Genomic DNA, 15,768 nt, shown 5'->3' with positions numbered 1-15,768 from the left:
ATTTACTCCTCATGTCTGACTCTGTCTCCCATGTAGCCTCCTTCACTGGACGATGCTTCCACTGAACCTTTATTGAAGCAATCTCCTTGGACCTTAGCTTCCGAATTTGCCTATTCAAAATGGTGATCGGCTCTTCCTCAAAAGTCAAATTCTGATCAAGTAACACTGAATCCCATTGAATCACATGATCACCACCCAGATGATACTTCTTAAGCATGGAAATATGAAATACAGGATGAACACCAGACAAACCAGGTGGCAAAGCCAACTGATACGCCACCTCACCAATACGCTCAATAATCTTGAAAGGACCAATATACCTTGGGCTCAACTTTCCCTTCTTTCCAAACCTCATCACACCCTTCATGGGTGAAACCTTCAATAAAACCCTCTCTCCAACCATAAACTCTAAATCACGAATCTTTTGATCTGCATAACTCTTTTGCCTACTCTGAGCCATGAGAAGTCTATCTTGGATCAACTTGACCTTGTCCAAGGACTCCCTCAACAAATCTGTACCCCATGGTCTAACCTCAAATGCATCAAACCAGCCAATTGGAGATCGACATCTCCTGCCATACAGAGCCTCAAATGGTGCCATCTCAATGCTCGAGTGATAACTATTATTGCGCTAGAGGCAAGAACTGGTCCCACTGACCACCAAAGTCAATAACACACGCCCGCAACATATCCTCAAGAACCTGAATAGTCCGCTCAGATTGACCATCAGTCTGAGGGTGAAAGGCTGTACTAAGATCCACCCGAGTGCCCAACTCTTTCTACATAGACCGCCAGAAATGAGATGTAAATTGGGTGCCACGATCTGAAATAGTAGATATAGGAACCCCATGCAAACGAACTATCTCTTGAATATAGATCTTGGCTAACTTCTCTGAGTTATAGGTAGTCTGAACTGGGACAAAGTGTGCAGACTTAGTCAGTCAATCTACGATGACCCATATAGCATCAAACTTACCCAAGGTACATGGCAACCCTACCACAAAGTCCATAGCAATGCGCTCCCACTTCCACTCAGGTATGGGCATCCTCTGAGTCATACCTCCAGGCTTTTGGTGTTCATACTTCACTTGCTGACAATTCAAATATCGAGATACAAAATCTACTATGTCCCTCTTCATACGACATGACCAATAGTGTTGCTTCAAGTCACGATACATCTTAGTAGCCCCCGAATGAATAGCGTACCTCGAACTATGAGCCTTCTCCATGATCAATCTAGTCAAATCACCTGTACGAGGAACACACATACGACCCTTAATCCTCAAAACTCCCTCACTATCAAGAATTGCAGCCTTGGCTTCTCCTTTTAAAACCTTGTCCTTAATCTTACATAAATCACCATCATCAAACTGTTGAGCTCGAATCTTCTCCAACAAGGATGACCTAGCCTCCATATAAGCCAACACCACCAGATTCTGAAATATCAAGTCTCACAAAGCTATTGGCCAGGGATTGGACATCCCTAGATAAGGGACGCTCGCCAACCTGTAACATGGCTAGGCTACCCATACTTACCGCCTTCTGACTCAAGGCATCTGCTACAACATTTGCTTTGCCTGGGTGATAAAGAATAGTCATATCGTAGTCTTTGAGCAACTCCAACCATCTCCTCTACCTCAAATTTAGATCCCTCTGATTGAATATATACTGGAGACTACGATGATCCGTGAACACCTCACAATGCACACCATAAAGATAATGCCTCTAAATCTTTAATGCAAACACCACAGCCGCCAACTCTAAATCATGAATAGGGTAGTTCTTCTCATGAACTTTTAACTGCCTCGAAGCATAAGCTATCACCCTTCCCTTCTGCATCAACACACAACCACGACCAACCCGAGAAGCATCACAATATACGACAAAACCCTCTCCCTCCACGGGTAGGGTCAAAATCGGAGCAGTAGTCAATAAAGTCTTGAGCTTTTGGAAACTAACCTCATATTCGTCAGACCACTGAAAAGTCACCTCCTTCTGTGTCAATCTAGTTAATGGAGATGCAATGGACGAGAAACCCTCAAAAAATCGTCGATAATAACCTGCAAGGCCCAAGAAACTCCGAATCTCAGTAACTGAAGTAGGTCTGACCCAATCTCTAACCGCCTCAATCTTCTTAGGATCCACCATGATACCCTCCTTGGACACTACATGTCCCAAGAATGCTACCGAACTAAGCCAAAACTCACACTTTGAAAACTTTGCATAAAGCTTCTTCTCCTTTAGAATCCCAAGAACAATCCTCAAATGCTGCTCGTATTCCTCCTTAGTGCGTAATTATATCAATATATCATCTATGAAGACAATAAGAAAGGAATCTTTATACGGTCTGAACACTCCATTCATCAAGTCCATAAAAGCTGCTGGGGCATTAGTCAATCCGAAAGACATCACTAAAAACTTGTAGTGACCATAACGTGTTCGAAAAGCGATCTTAGGGATATCCTTCGCCCTAACCTTCAGCTGATGATAGCCAGATCTCAAGTCAATTTTGGAGAAAACTGAAGCACCCTGTAACTGATCAAATAAATCATCAATACGAGGTATCGGATACTTATTTCTGATGGTTACCTTGTTCAACTACCGATAGTCAATACACATACGCATAGATCCATCTTTTTCTTCACAAATAACACTGGAGCACCCCAAGGAATAAAACCTTTGCTCAACAAATCCTGTAACTGCTCCTTCAACTCATTCAATTCAGTCGGTGCCATACGATAAGGAGGAATGGAAATAGGCTGAGTGCCTGGCTCCACATCAATACAAAAATCAATATCACGATCTGGTGGAAGACCTGGAAAATCGATCGGAAATACTTCTGAAAATTCACTCACTACTGGAATAGACTCAAGCATAGGAGTCTCAATACTAGTATCTCGAATGTGGGCCAAGTAAGCCAAACATCCTCTCTGTACCAACTGACGAGCCTTAAGGAATGATATTACACCCTTAGAAGGGTGACTAAGTGAACCCCTCCATTCTACTATAGGAATTACAGGCATAGCTAAAGTAATGGTCTTGGCATGACAATTTAAAATTGCGTGGTAAGAAGATAACCAATATATACCGAGAATCACATCAAAATCTATCATATCTAAGACCTTTAAATCTGCATGAGTTTCATACCCCATCAAGGTAACAGTACATAATCGATACACCCGATCTACAACCACAGAATCCCCGACAGGAGTAGAGACACGTATCGACAAATTAAGAGACTCACATAATATATCTAAACTAGGAGAAAAATATGTGGACACATAAGAATAAGTAGAGCCTGGATCGAATAATACAGTAGCTGATCGATGACAAACCGGAATAATACCTGTTATAACAGCATCTGAAGCCTCAGCCTCTGGCCTACCTGGAAAAGCATAGCAGTGAGAATGACCTCCATCAGATTGTGAACCTCCACGACCACCACCTCAACCAGAAGGAGAACCACCTCTACCTGAAAGAGAACCACCTCTACCATTCTGTGCACCACCCCTAGCTGGAGGTTGTGCAGCCCTGGAAGTCGAAGCCTGAGAACCCTGAGGTAATCCACCACGTCTGGTCCTAGGGCAGTCTCTCACAAAGTGTCCCATATCACCACACTCAAAACAGCCCCTACGAGACGCAGGCTGATGAGAGGAACCTGAATGACCAGAATGCCCTCCACGAACTACAGGTCTAGAAGATGAACCCTGCGAAGTATGCACCAAGCTCGAAGAGTTATGCCCAGCGTAACCAGCCTCAGACGCTGGTATAGCAACATGAATGGGTTTGCTGGACTGAGGGTGATAACCTCTGCCCAAGTAACCCCGACTCCTGGGCGGAGCACCACCATAATAACCTGAATAACGAGTCCTCTTGCCCTCTCGCTGCTCAAATCCCTCACGCCGAATCATCTCCAACTCCTTAGCAGCATCTACCACTTTCTGGAATGGAACACCTGAAGCAGCAACTTGAGAAACTCCTAGGTGGATCGGAATAATCAGCCCTTTAACAAACCTTCTCACCCTCTCAGCCTCAGTGGGAAGTATCATCGAAGCATGCCTAGCCAAGGCATGAAATTTACCCTCATACTCTGCAACTGACATACCATTTTGCTGCAAACCCTCAAACTCGGCCCTCTTGCGCTCCCTCTCACTGCGTGGAACAAATTTGGATAGAAATACTTGAGTAAACTGAGTCCAGGATAGAGGATGGGATCCAGCTGGCCTACTACTAATATAATCCCTCCACCACTGCTTAGCAGAGCCAGTCATCTGAAACGTTGTGTAGTCAACTCCATGAGACTCCACTAATCCAAGATTATGCAACCTCTCATGACAACTAACTATAAATTCATATGCATCCTCAGCTAAGTCACCAGTATAAGTAGGAGGATTCATTAGTCTAAACCTCCCAAACATCTTTTGCTCATCAATAGTCATAGAAGGCCTGTTCACCAAATGTGATGTCATATCTGGAAACTCCATACTATCCAAACGAGGAGCTACAGCGGCAGCTGGCTGAGTCCTGGGAGTCTCAGAATCTGGAGCAACTATCAAATCTGGAGTTTGACCTCCAACACGGGTCTGTGAGCCATTAAAAGTGACAGGCAAAGCTCCTGCCTGGGCCATCCCCTCTAGGATTCCTAACATACGAGCCAAGGTATCTTGAAGCACTGGGGGGGACAATAGTACTGGGTGGAGCCTGAGCTGGCCCATCCCCCTCGACACGATCTTTCACATCCCCATGAATAACCTCTGCATCTAGAGGTACGATCCTATCACGACCCTGGGTAGCTACTGGTACTTGACCATCCACAGGTGCTGCAACACGGCCCCTACCCCGACCTCGAGCTCGTCCCCCACCTCTACCTCGGATAATGTTCCTAGAAACAGGCGCACGAATAGGATCCTGACCACCACTTGCCGATGTACGATTCCTCGCCATATGAGAGAGAATGAGATATCAAGATTAGAATTTCTATAAGGCCAAGTGTGCACGATAATGAATAAAAGAACAGAATATTTCCTAAATGTCCTATAGCCTCTCGAAGATAAGTATGGACGTCTTCATACCGATCCGCAAGACTCTACTAGACATTGCTCTTGTACTCTTGAGACCGATGAACCTAGGGCTCTGATACCAAATTTGTCACGACCCAAATTTGCAAGTCGTGATGGAACTTATGTTCCCAACCAATAGGTAAGCCAACCCAACATATTAACCCAACTAAACCAACAAATGAGTAAAAGACTAACACTTAGCAAGAATCTCCAACACTGAGTTCCTTGTAAGTACGAAATGCGCAAGCTAAAACATATCACCCTAAGAATTGATATCTTAAGTACAAGAGCTTCTAAAATTCGATGCAAGTCTGAAACTAAATTTGCTCACCACAACTCGAAGAAATCCAAGCAGCTCACCACAACTCCAAGAACTCCAAACTCGGACTCAATTTGCTCCACGAGATGTGCTCCTACTCGGAATTGAATCTGCACCACAAAGAGTGCAACAAGTGTAGTATGAGTACAAAACCACGTGTACCCAGTATGTCTCATTGACCGACAACGAAGAAGTAGTGACGGAAGTTATATAAGAAAATAAATTCTTAGATTATACAAGTATGTATATATATATATTACACTTACTATTTAAGTTTCATTAATAAAGGAAATCAACACTAAGTATTTTCCAAACACCAAACGAAACCTATAATCATCAAGAATGAATGATGGGATGAAATGCAATGCAATATGATACCATGTAATGATATGTCTCAGAATACCCAATACTCACTCAACCATATATACATGATACTCCGCGGAAATACATTGAGAGTTCATGACCCATGGGGGACTCGCGAGGTCCATATACCGATACGGACGATCTCCACGTGACTGTGCGGACGATATCAATGCACCATCATAATATCAAATAATTTCCGCACAGACAGTCTCCACGTGCCCAAATTACAATCTTAACATCTCACCATACGCAATCTCATGTCAATGCATGTATACAATATTATTTCAATATAAGGGGATAATGATGCATCTCACTCAATCAATATCAACATAATACATAACCACCTCAATTATCACAATTATACGGGTGTAATAAAGAAAACACAATCACACCAAAATTTCAAGTTAATAATATATCAACTAATACCCATATGCTTTGGCAAATTCTGAAATTACAATCCACATTTCATACTAGTAGATTTCCATTTTATAACACCAGTACTCGTACCAATGCCCGTCACACCATTGATACGAGACCCCCATCTTTCGCCCATACCCCCTTTGTCTATTTTCATTTTTAATCTTTAATTAGGAAAACGTCCTTCAACAAGTCTAAAAAGTCTTAACATACCTTAGATGCCGAACTTGTGCCACGAATCTTTTAAGATTTTTCCTTTCCTTTTCGCAAGGTTTCGGAACGTTCCTAATCTACCAATTTTGCAATATTCATAAGTAAGCAATTTTTGTAGACATTCAAATTATTATATGTCTATCATAGAGGCTAAAACTCACTCATATTTTCAACCAAACTCCAAATCTTGATATATATTAGTGTTCCAAATTATTCATACTTGCTAAATTTCAAGCCAAGAACTTAACTTTACATCTCCCAATACCCTTGAATTCAATGTTAAATTATATAATATACACCAAATAATTAATTACCTATCTCAATATATCAAATTAATATCTTAATTTCATATATGTATAAAATAAGAATCAAACCCCCTCTAATTTAAAAACAAGACGAACCACTGCTCCAACGTGACCTTTTTTTTTTCTTCGTAAAACTCAATTCTGCCTGCAACGCCAATTCCCTTTTTTTTCCCAAGGCTTCTTCTCTTAATTGCCAATCATTAGCATGATTTTCCAATGATTGGCTTGAGATTCCATTCCCCTCCCCACTATTTTAATACAAAAAAAAAATATACTAATAATAATGACTAGGAGGAAATTATAGACCAACGACCCCTTTTTTTTCTCTTCAAATCCTTCAACTACGACTATATATAAATTTCAACTTTAAAATATTCCTATATATGGCAATCATTAAGAATTCTTAATAACTAACATCCATTCAATTCAATCTTATAATTTTACTAAAGTTATATCTTATAATCGTTCCTCTTTGTTATGTAATCTACGCTGCCCAAAAATCAGTTTCTACCTCTTTTGTTTTCTGCCCTTCTAATGTTAATTAAGTAAAATAAATAAACTAACCCCACTAACCTAAATCAATTAATGGGTCAAGTAAAAAGGTATTAAATGAATTATGGATATGACCCACTAACTATTAACTATATTAATTCTTCACTAAAATTTTTATCAACTAAAATATTCCTAGTTTCGAATAGTTTAAAAATACCCCTTTAAATTTTCAAAAGGAGTCAAACTAGTCCTAATTCTCAAAACGACCTAGTGGGTCGTTACAATCTTGGGACAATTATATTTCAGAAAATAGTTATGAGAATATAGCTTATTAGAGATCTCAGTCGGCATAACAGTCATAATGAATATGAAAGATTCAACGGACAATGTAAAATCTTTGTTTTCAACCAACCTTGAAATTGCCAGTCGCATAAAACCAATGAAAAGAAGTGATTTTATAAGGATAATAGTATGTACATACTGATTGCAAATACAAGTAACAAAAGCAAATTTTAAGTTTTTGGTTGTATATATGTCCAAAAGTTCATGTAAAGTTATTACCAACCAAACTATGATTTCGACACATTGTATAAAAGTTTATGGCATGTGACTGCATCCCAAAGTGATACATCGTATCATATTCTACAAATTTTAAACTTCTTTTATTAAGCTACTGTTAAGATAAATGATATTTAAATTATAACAAACTGCTACTGAGTCAGCTTAGTTAGTTATATTGGTTGTATAATCTTATAGTTTGTTACATAACCAACTAGTGGAAGTATTAGTTAGTTTCTACATTTGTGTTTCTGCATTAGTTCAGTTTTGTATATAAAGACTTTCATCTTCAATAATGGATAGTTAAGTTTTTATAATCAAAAAGATATGTTCATATTATACTCCAATGGAGTTTGTATCAATGGTGGAATTGTAAATTTGACATGGTATCAGAGCTTGGTTGAGATTCGACGATAGAATTTCATCTTCGAAGTTCGTCTCTATTTTCTTCTTCTTCTTCTTACTCTGATTTGAGTATTTGGGATATTCTGGATTCGTGATTTTTCGTTTATCATGGTGATTGATGAATCGGTATCAACTACTGCTACAAATGTCACAGCAAGTGTATCCAGTTTGATTGATTCAAGAAATCCGTTATACTTACATCCTTTGGATAATCCTGGCGCGGCACTTGTTCCAATCCTTTTTAATGGAGGAGGATATGGTTCATGGCGACGAAGTGTACTCCGTGCTTTATCAGCGAAGAACAAGCTAGGTTTCGTTAATGGCGATTGTAAGAAACCTGGAGTCAATTCAGCTCATATTCGGCACTGGGAACGTTGCGATGACGTGGTTTCATCGTGGATTCTCAATTCTCTGTCCAAGGAGATTTCTGATAGTGTAGAATATGTCAATAACTCGATGGAACTTTGGAAGGAACTTGAAGATCGATATGATCAGACGAACGGGGCAAAGCTGTATCAAATTCAAAGGATATTAATAATCTGACTCAAGGTACTCTTGATATTACTGCATATTATACAAAAATGAAAAGACTATGGGAAGAACTTAACAATCTTTGTAACAAAAATCACTGCGTTTGTGTTTGTTCGTGTGGGGCAAACGAAAATGTGTACAAAGCTGAGCAGGATCGTCGTTTAATACAGTTTCTCATGGGCTTAAATGAAGTATATACTGCTGTAAAAGGAAGTATTCTTATGTTGAATCCATTGCCTTCAATGGCTCAAGCTTTTTCGATCCTAATTCAAGAAGAAAAGCAACGAGAATTCAAACCACATAATGTGATGAATATGGACTCTGTTTCTCTTAATGCTAGTTCTTCAGGATCTAAAAATTTTAATCGTGGATCGGCCAGTAGCACAGGACGCCAACATGCAGGGAATTATGTGGATAAATCCCAGTTGTTCTGTGATTTCTGCAAAAGAGCAAGACACACAATAAAGACTTGTTATAAGCTCCATGTATACCCCCAAAATACTCAAAATGAGCACAACAAGAAGAATCCAACATCTCAGCCTACCAAGAATCCCAATTTCAATAGGAACACACAGGCGTACAACTTTAATCCTAATTTCAACTATAAGCGAGTTGCAACAAATGTTCATGGCATATCTGCTGACTCAATGCTTAATGAAAAGAGTGATCAAATGAAGAAGGATGCAGATTACAACGTGACTCTGTCAAAGGAACAATATCACAATGTTATGAAAATGATGCATCATTTCCAGGTGAACAATGATGGAGCGATTGAAGATAGTCCTGATATGGGGAATGAATCTGTAAACTTTGCAGGTAATATAGTTTGTACTTCTTCTATTGATTATGGTAAATCTTCATATAAACATTTTGAATCAAAGTTGACTTATGGATCTTAGATTCAGGGGCATCGAACCATATGACTTTCCATAAATCCTACCTAACAAACATTAGATCTTTACCATATCCCATCTTGATAAGCCTACCAAATGGGTACAAAGTAAAAGTGACTGAGCTAGGAGATGTAACACTTACACCTAGAATCATACTATACAAAGTTTTGTATGTGTCTTCTTTCAAATTCAATCTCATTTCCATACACTCTCTTACTGTTCCTTTGAAAGGTATTGTAACATTCAATGACACTGCTTGTCTATTGCAGGCCCCTTCAATGAAGAGGCCTCAGGAGATTGGTAGATGGTTTATATTTCTTGTGCTCGAAGTGTTTGATGCATAGCAGGGCTAAAGATGCTAATACCTCATGTTTTTCCTTTTCAAATTCTGTGACAGAAGTTTGTACATTTGCTTGTCATTCATGTATGTTACATTCTTCTGTAACTGACTCACTTTCAAGCAATGATAATAAACAAATTGTATCGAATTCAGTCTTGCTTCCTAAAGATGAAGATTTATTGTGGCATAACAGGCTTGGCCATGTACCTTTTTCAAAGATGAGATTTATAAGTTCAATACCTACAATTTTTAAATCCAAACAACCATTTTTTGGTCCAATTTGTCCTATGGCTAGGCAAACCAAATTACCTTTTCCTAAAAGCACAACACAATCCACCAAACTATTTGAGATTCTTCATGTGGATCTTTGGGATTCTTCATGTGGATCTTTGGGGACCCTATCACACTATCACACATGATAATCACAAGTATTTTCTTACCATGGTGGATGATTATAGTAGATCCACATGGACACATCTTTTGAGTAGTAAGAGTAATGTCTTTCAAGTGATTCAAGCTTTCATTTCTATGATTGAAAACCAATTTAACACATCATTAAAGACCATCAGATCAGACAATGGTTTAAAGTTTATAAATAATAAGACCACTTTATATTTTCAATCCAAAGGCATCCTTCACCAAAGATCTTGTCCATATACACCACAACAAAATGGTATAGTCGAAAGGAAATACAAATATCTCTTAGAGACAGCTAGAGCCTTGATGTTTCAATCTCATTTGCCTCATAAATACTGGGGAGAATTTATCTTAACAGCCACTCATATAATAAACAGATTACCTTCTAATCAATTACATGGGAAATGTCCATTTGAAATCCTTTACAAAAGAAAACCTCAATATTCATCATTGAAAAGCTTTGGATGCCTTTGTTTTCCCACAACACCAATAGTTCATAGGGATAAATTTGAACCTAGAACAACACCTCACATCTTTGTAGGATATCCATTTGGAACAAAAGGTTACAAAGTGCTAAGCCTAGCCACTAGGAAAATCTGTGTTTCTAGAGAAGTGGTATTTAATGAAACTATCTTTCCATTTGTATCTTCACCAAAAGGTGTGTTTTTTAATTCCACTTCTAAACCATCACATGTTGTTCCTTCTGGTTTCCTTAATCATGATCTTGGTTATGATGACAAACATATATATATATATATGTGTGTGTGTGTGTGTGTGTGCCTTATTTTAATAATAATGAAGGTGTAAGTGTTACAGAGACTAGATCACCACCTCATACTACCCTACAATCTGATGTTGATGATCCCAGAATTCAATCTAACATACCAACTAGAAAATCGAGCAGAACTCATAAAGCACCTGCATATCTAAATGATTATCACTGCCTAACCAATATATGTAAACAACACATTCCTTCACTGTCTTTATATGCCTTGTTTACCAACAAACATCATATCACCTCTGATGTTCTTTATCCTGATAGTCAAATTTTGTTACAAAATGTATGCCATGATAGTGAGCCACTGACCTATGAAGAAGCAGTTATTGATCCTGTTTGGCAAGCAACCATGACTCAAGAATTTGAGGCATTACATGCAAATCACACTTGGGATTTATTACCACTGCCTGTGGGTAAGAAACCTATAGGCTGCAAGTGGGTGTACAAGGTAAAACATAAGGCAGACGGAAGCATTGAGAGATTTAAAGCACGGTTAGTTGTCAAAGGTTATACTCAAAAGGCAAGAATTGATTATGTGGAAACTTTCTCACCAGTAGTAAAGATGACAATAGTCAGATCCTTGATTGCCATTGCAGTAAAAAGAGGTTGGGATATCTCTCAACTAGATGTCAATAATGCCTTCCTTCATGGAGACTTACATGAGGAGGTCTACATGGAAGTACCTCCTGGTTTGATGATTGATACACCAGGTCTAGTTTGCAAGCTGAATAAATCTCTTTATGGCCTTAAACAAGCAAGCAGGCATTGGTATGAAAAATTGGCTGCTGCTTTATATTCTAGGGTTACAGTCATTCAGTTAATGATTACTCCTTATTCTACAAGAAGTCCAATAATTTAGTTGTATTTGTAGCAGTATATGTGGATGTTGTTATCCTCACAGGCACAGATTCTGCAGAAATAGATTCACTCAAGAGATTCCTGTATGATAAATTCAAAATCAAAGATTTAGGAAGGTTGCATTATTTTTTAGGCCTTGAGGTTTTATACAAACAGGATGGAGTTCTAATTTCACAGAGGAAATTTGCATTAGATCTTTTGAAAGAGTTTGATTGCTTGCATTGCCTAAGTTCTTCTTCTCCTCTTGATCCAACAGTGAAGTTAAAGGCTAAGGAAGGACCTGTTTTATCAGATCCTACATTTTACAGAAAATTGGTGGGGAAACTAAATTTTCTCACTAACACAAGGTTGGATATATCTTATGCAGTATAACACTTAAGCCAGTTCCTACAAGACCCTAGAGAACCTCACTTACATGCAGCATTTCATCTGCTCAGATACATAAAAAAAGATCCCACACTTAGGATTTTTATGTCCAACAGGCATGACTGCACAGTAAGAGCCTTTTGTGACTCTGACTAGGCAGCATGTCCAGATTCTAGAAGATCAGTTACAAGGTATATTGTATTGCTGGGGAACACTCCAATTAGCTAGAAATCCAAGAAACAAGAAGTTGTGTCATTATCTTCAGCTGAAATAGAATACAAGGCTTTGAGAAAGGTTGTTGGTGAATTGGTGTGGTTGAATAGACTTTTTGAAGAACTTGCAGTGTCAACTTCCACACCTTATGCAGTATTTTGTGACAGCCAGTCAGCTCTTCATATTGCCACGAATCCAGTATTCCACGAGCGAACCAAACATATTTAAGTAGATCGTCACTTCATAAGGAACAAGCTACATGATGGACTCATGACTCTACATCATGTCACCACTTCAGATCAGATTGCAGACGTATTAACCAAAGCATTAACAGGGATTAAACATTCAGCTATTCTCAACAAGTTGGATGTAAGAAGTACACTTCCAACTTGAGGGGGGATGTTAAGATAAATGATATTTAAATTATAACAAACTGCTGCTGAGTCAGCGTAGCTAGTTATATTGGTTGTATAATCTGTTAGTTAGTTACATAACCAACTAGTGGAAGTATTAGTTAGTTTCTGCATTTGTGTTTCTGCATTAGTTTAGTTTTGTATATAAAGACTTTCATCTTTAATAATGGATAGTTAAGTTTTCATACTCAAAAAGATATGTTCATATTATACTCCAATGGAGTTTGTATCAATGGTGGAATTGTAAATTTGACAGCTACAGAGAAGAAATCTTCAAATACCAGTGAAATTAAGAGCTAATGGAGAGAGCTACAATATTAACAAAGAGATATCAACTTAGTGTTGCTAACGTCCACCTGCACCGATATGGACTTGTTAAATTGCATCACAAATAAAGATTTATATCAAGTGAAAATTTATACCCAAAAGCTGAAATTTAACATAGAAATTGATCAAAGACATTGCTCACATATTCATATTTTTTAAAATGCAGTAATGCTGCTGCTCGCCATGAGAAAACCAACCAAGATTGGTAAAGTTAACACTGTTTAAATTAAAAATCATATTTTCAAACTTATGCAATCTCCATCTTACAACCAAGTCCAAACTATAGCTTGAATCACAAAAAATACAACAGGAAAAGGCTATCTTATGAACTCTACAAGTACACCATTTCACATTAAAATCCAAAAAATAATTGAAAAACACAATAATAAAATGCTATATTTTTAACTTATTGGCACTACAAGTACACCATTTCACATTCAATCCAAAAACTGATTTGAATCACTGAAAAACACAATAGAAAATCACTGAATTTTGAACTTATGAGCAATATAAGGTATATACTATTTCATATCCAAATCCAAAAATAAGTACATTGAATCACGCTACAAGTATACCATTTCACATTGAAATCCAATAAGTAACTTAAATCGCATAAAGATACAACACAGAAAGAAATTTTTTTGAAAGTAATAAGCGCTACAACTACACTATTTCAGAGCCAAAATCCAGAAGAAGCAAAAAGCTCCAATCAGTGCTAATAAAAAAATTAGCTTGAAGATAATATCAAAATTAAGCGTGTGTTTGGTATGAAGGAAAATGTTTTCCTAGAAAATGTTTTCTAGAAAAACAAGTTGATTTCTAACTTGTTTTCTTATGTTTGGTTAGTGAGTGGAAAACATTTTTCGGAAAACAATTTCTAGTATTTGGTTGGTGAGTGAGGAATTTTTTTAGGAAAATAATTTTCTATGCTCTTTCACCCCCAACTCCCTCCCCACTAGATCTTGATAATTTTCTATTATTTCTACACAAACTATCAAATACTAATCCTTTAAAATAAGATCTCTAATTTTGCAATGAATATAAGATAATTTTCTATTAGTAAATGCTTTTAGCTAAAACTATACTATACAGTGAGCCTTAAAGTTTTTCACATTATTGTCCACAATTGCTCATCTCTGTACACCACACACATATCAAAAAGTAAGTTGTACAAACATATCATAATATGTCACGACCCAAAACCGAGCCGCGACTGGCACCCACATTTACCCTCCTATGTGAGCGAACCAACCAATCTAAACCTTAACATTTCAATGTAATATCAACATAAATTAATGCGGAAGACTTAAACTCATTAATAAAAACCAATTCAATAACTATTATTTCCCAAAATCTGGAAGTCATCATCACAAGAACATCTACTTCAAACTACTAAATCTAAGAGTTTCTAAGAAGCTAAAAATACACAAAAGCTAGTCCATACCGGAACTTCAAGGCATCAAGACATGAAGAGGAAGATCCAGTCCAAGCTAGAAGCATTAGCTCACCCTGATATCCGGAGTAATGAAGACTGACTAGAGTTACTGTTGAGTCGAAGATGTCGGCACGTTTGCTGCACTCCATAAATAAACAAGAAGAAAACATAAAAGTAGGGGTCAGTACAAAACACGGGTACTGAGTAGATATCATCGGCCAACTCAAAATAGAAATCAATATATACCAAGTAATATCATAAAATCAACTATGATACTCAACATGTAGCAATAGCAAGTACTATATCATTAACAATTACCATCAAGTTCACACATGAGGACTCAAGCCTCAATACCATACTCATTTGGGAATTATGTTCATTAGATTGAGTATATTAACATCTTTCAAGATTCATTATCTTTATTTCTCTTGTGTCGGTACGTGACACTCCGCTCCCTCATATTCATTAATCCTCTTGTGTCGGTACGTGACACTCCGATCCCCTACTACTATGTATCAGAACGTGACACTCCGATCCCCTAAATCTACGTGTCGGTTCATGACACCTGATCCCCTAAATCTACGTGTCGGTTCGTGACACCCGATCCCCTAAATCTACGTGTCGGTTCGTGACACCCGATCCCCTAAATCTACGTGTCGGTTCGTGACACCCGATCCCCTAAATCTACGTGTCGTTTCGTGACACTCGATCCCCTAAATCTACGTGTCGGTTCGTGACACCCTATCCCCTAATCTCCTTCTATCAATTCATCAAGCCTTCTTTCTTACCAAGGCATCATCAATATCATTATTTTAGTTCATCACGCCTTCTTTTATACCAAGACCTCATCATTAACAAAGAGATTAGGGTTTCGCAAGATTTGGGATTAAATAACTTCATCATGCTTATATAATCACAATTATATAATTACATTCATGCAAGCATACAATTAAGCACATAGCAGGGTTTACAATATTATCAATACATATCATTCGCTATTAAGAGTTTACTACGAATATCGTAAGAGAAACCATAACCTACCTCCACCGAAGATTAGTGATCAAG

At 37.9% G+C, this 15,768-nt stretch overlaps 2 protein-coding genes across 2 annotated transcripts; one reads left to right on the top strand and one right to left on the bottom strand.

Annotated features, from left to right (window-relative positions):
- Positions 1–623: 623 nt before the first annotated feature.
- LOC138338057 (uncharacterized) lies at positions 624–4,271 on the bottom strand. The gene is made up of 7 exons (XM_069288524.1): positions 3,473–4,271; positions 2,622–3,385; positions 2,476–2,529; positions 2,208–2,283; positions 1,960–2,060; positions 1,335–1,436; positions 624–779 (listed from the first exon to the last, which is right to left on the bottom strand). Exons 1-7 carry the CDS (start codon positions 4,269–4,271, stop codon positions 624–626), a joined length of 2,052 nt encoding a protein of 683 aa, XP_069144625.1.
- Positions 4,272–8,240: 3,969 nt separating this feature from the next.
- On the top strand, positions 8,241–8,675 carry LOC138338056 (uncharacterized). The gene has a single exon (XM_069288523.1). It carries the CDS (start codon positions 8,241–8,243, stop codon positions 8,673–8,675), a length of 435 nt encoding a protein of 144 aa, XP_069144624.1.
- The last annotated feature ends 7,093 nt before the right edge of the window (positions 8,676–15,768 follow it).

This window comes from Solanum lycopersicum, chromosome 8 (assembly GCF_036512215.1).
Source record: "Solanum lycopersicum chromosome 8, SLM_r2.1".
Classification (NCBI taxonomy): domain Eukaryota; kingdom Viridiplantae; phylum Streptophyta; class Magnoliopsida; order Solanales; family Solanaceae; genus Solanum; species Solanum lycopersicum.
This window is presented reverse-complemented; position numbering and strand designations above follow the sequence as displayed.

Coding starts and splice junctions, on each gene's coding strand:
- LOC138338057 (XM_069288524.1), bottom strand. CDS start 4,271: ATGACTGGCTCTGCTAAGCAGTGGTGGAGGGATTATATTAGTAGTAGG. Junction 3,386..3,472: donor TAGAGGTGGTTCTCTTTCAG/GTAGAGGTGGTT, acceptor ATGCTTTTCCAG/GTAGGCCAGAGGCTGAGGCT. Junction 2,530..2,621: donor AGAAAAAGATGGATCTATGC/GTATGTGTATTG, acceptor GATCAGTTACAG/GGTGCTTCAGTTTTCTCCAA.
- LOC138338056 (XM_069288523.1), top strand. CDS start 8,241: ATGGTGATTGATGAATCGGTATCAACTACTGCTACAAATGTCACAGCA.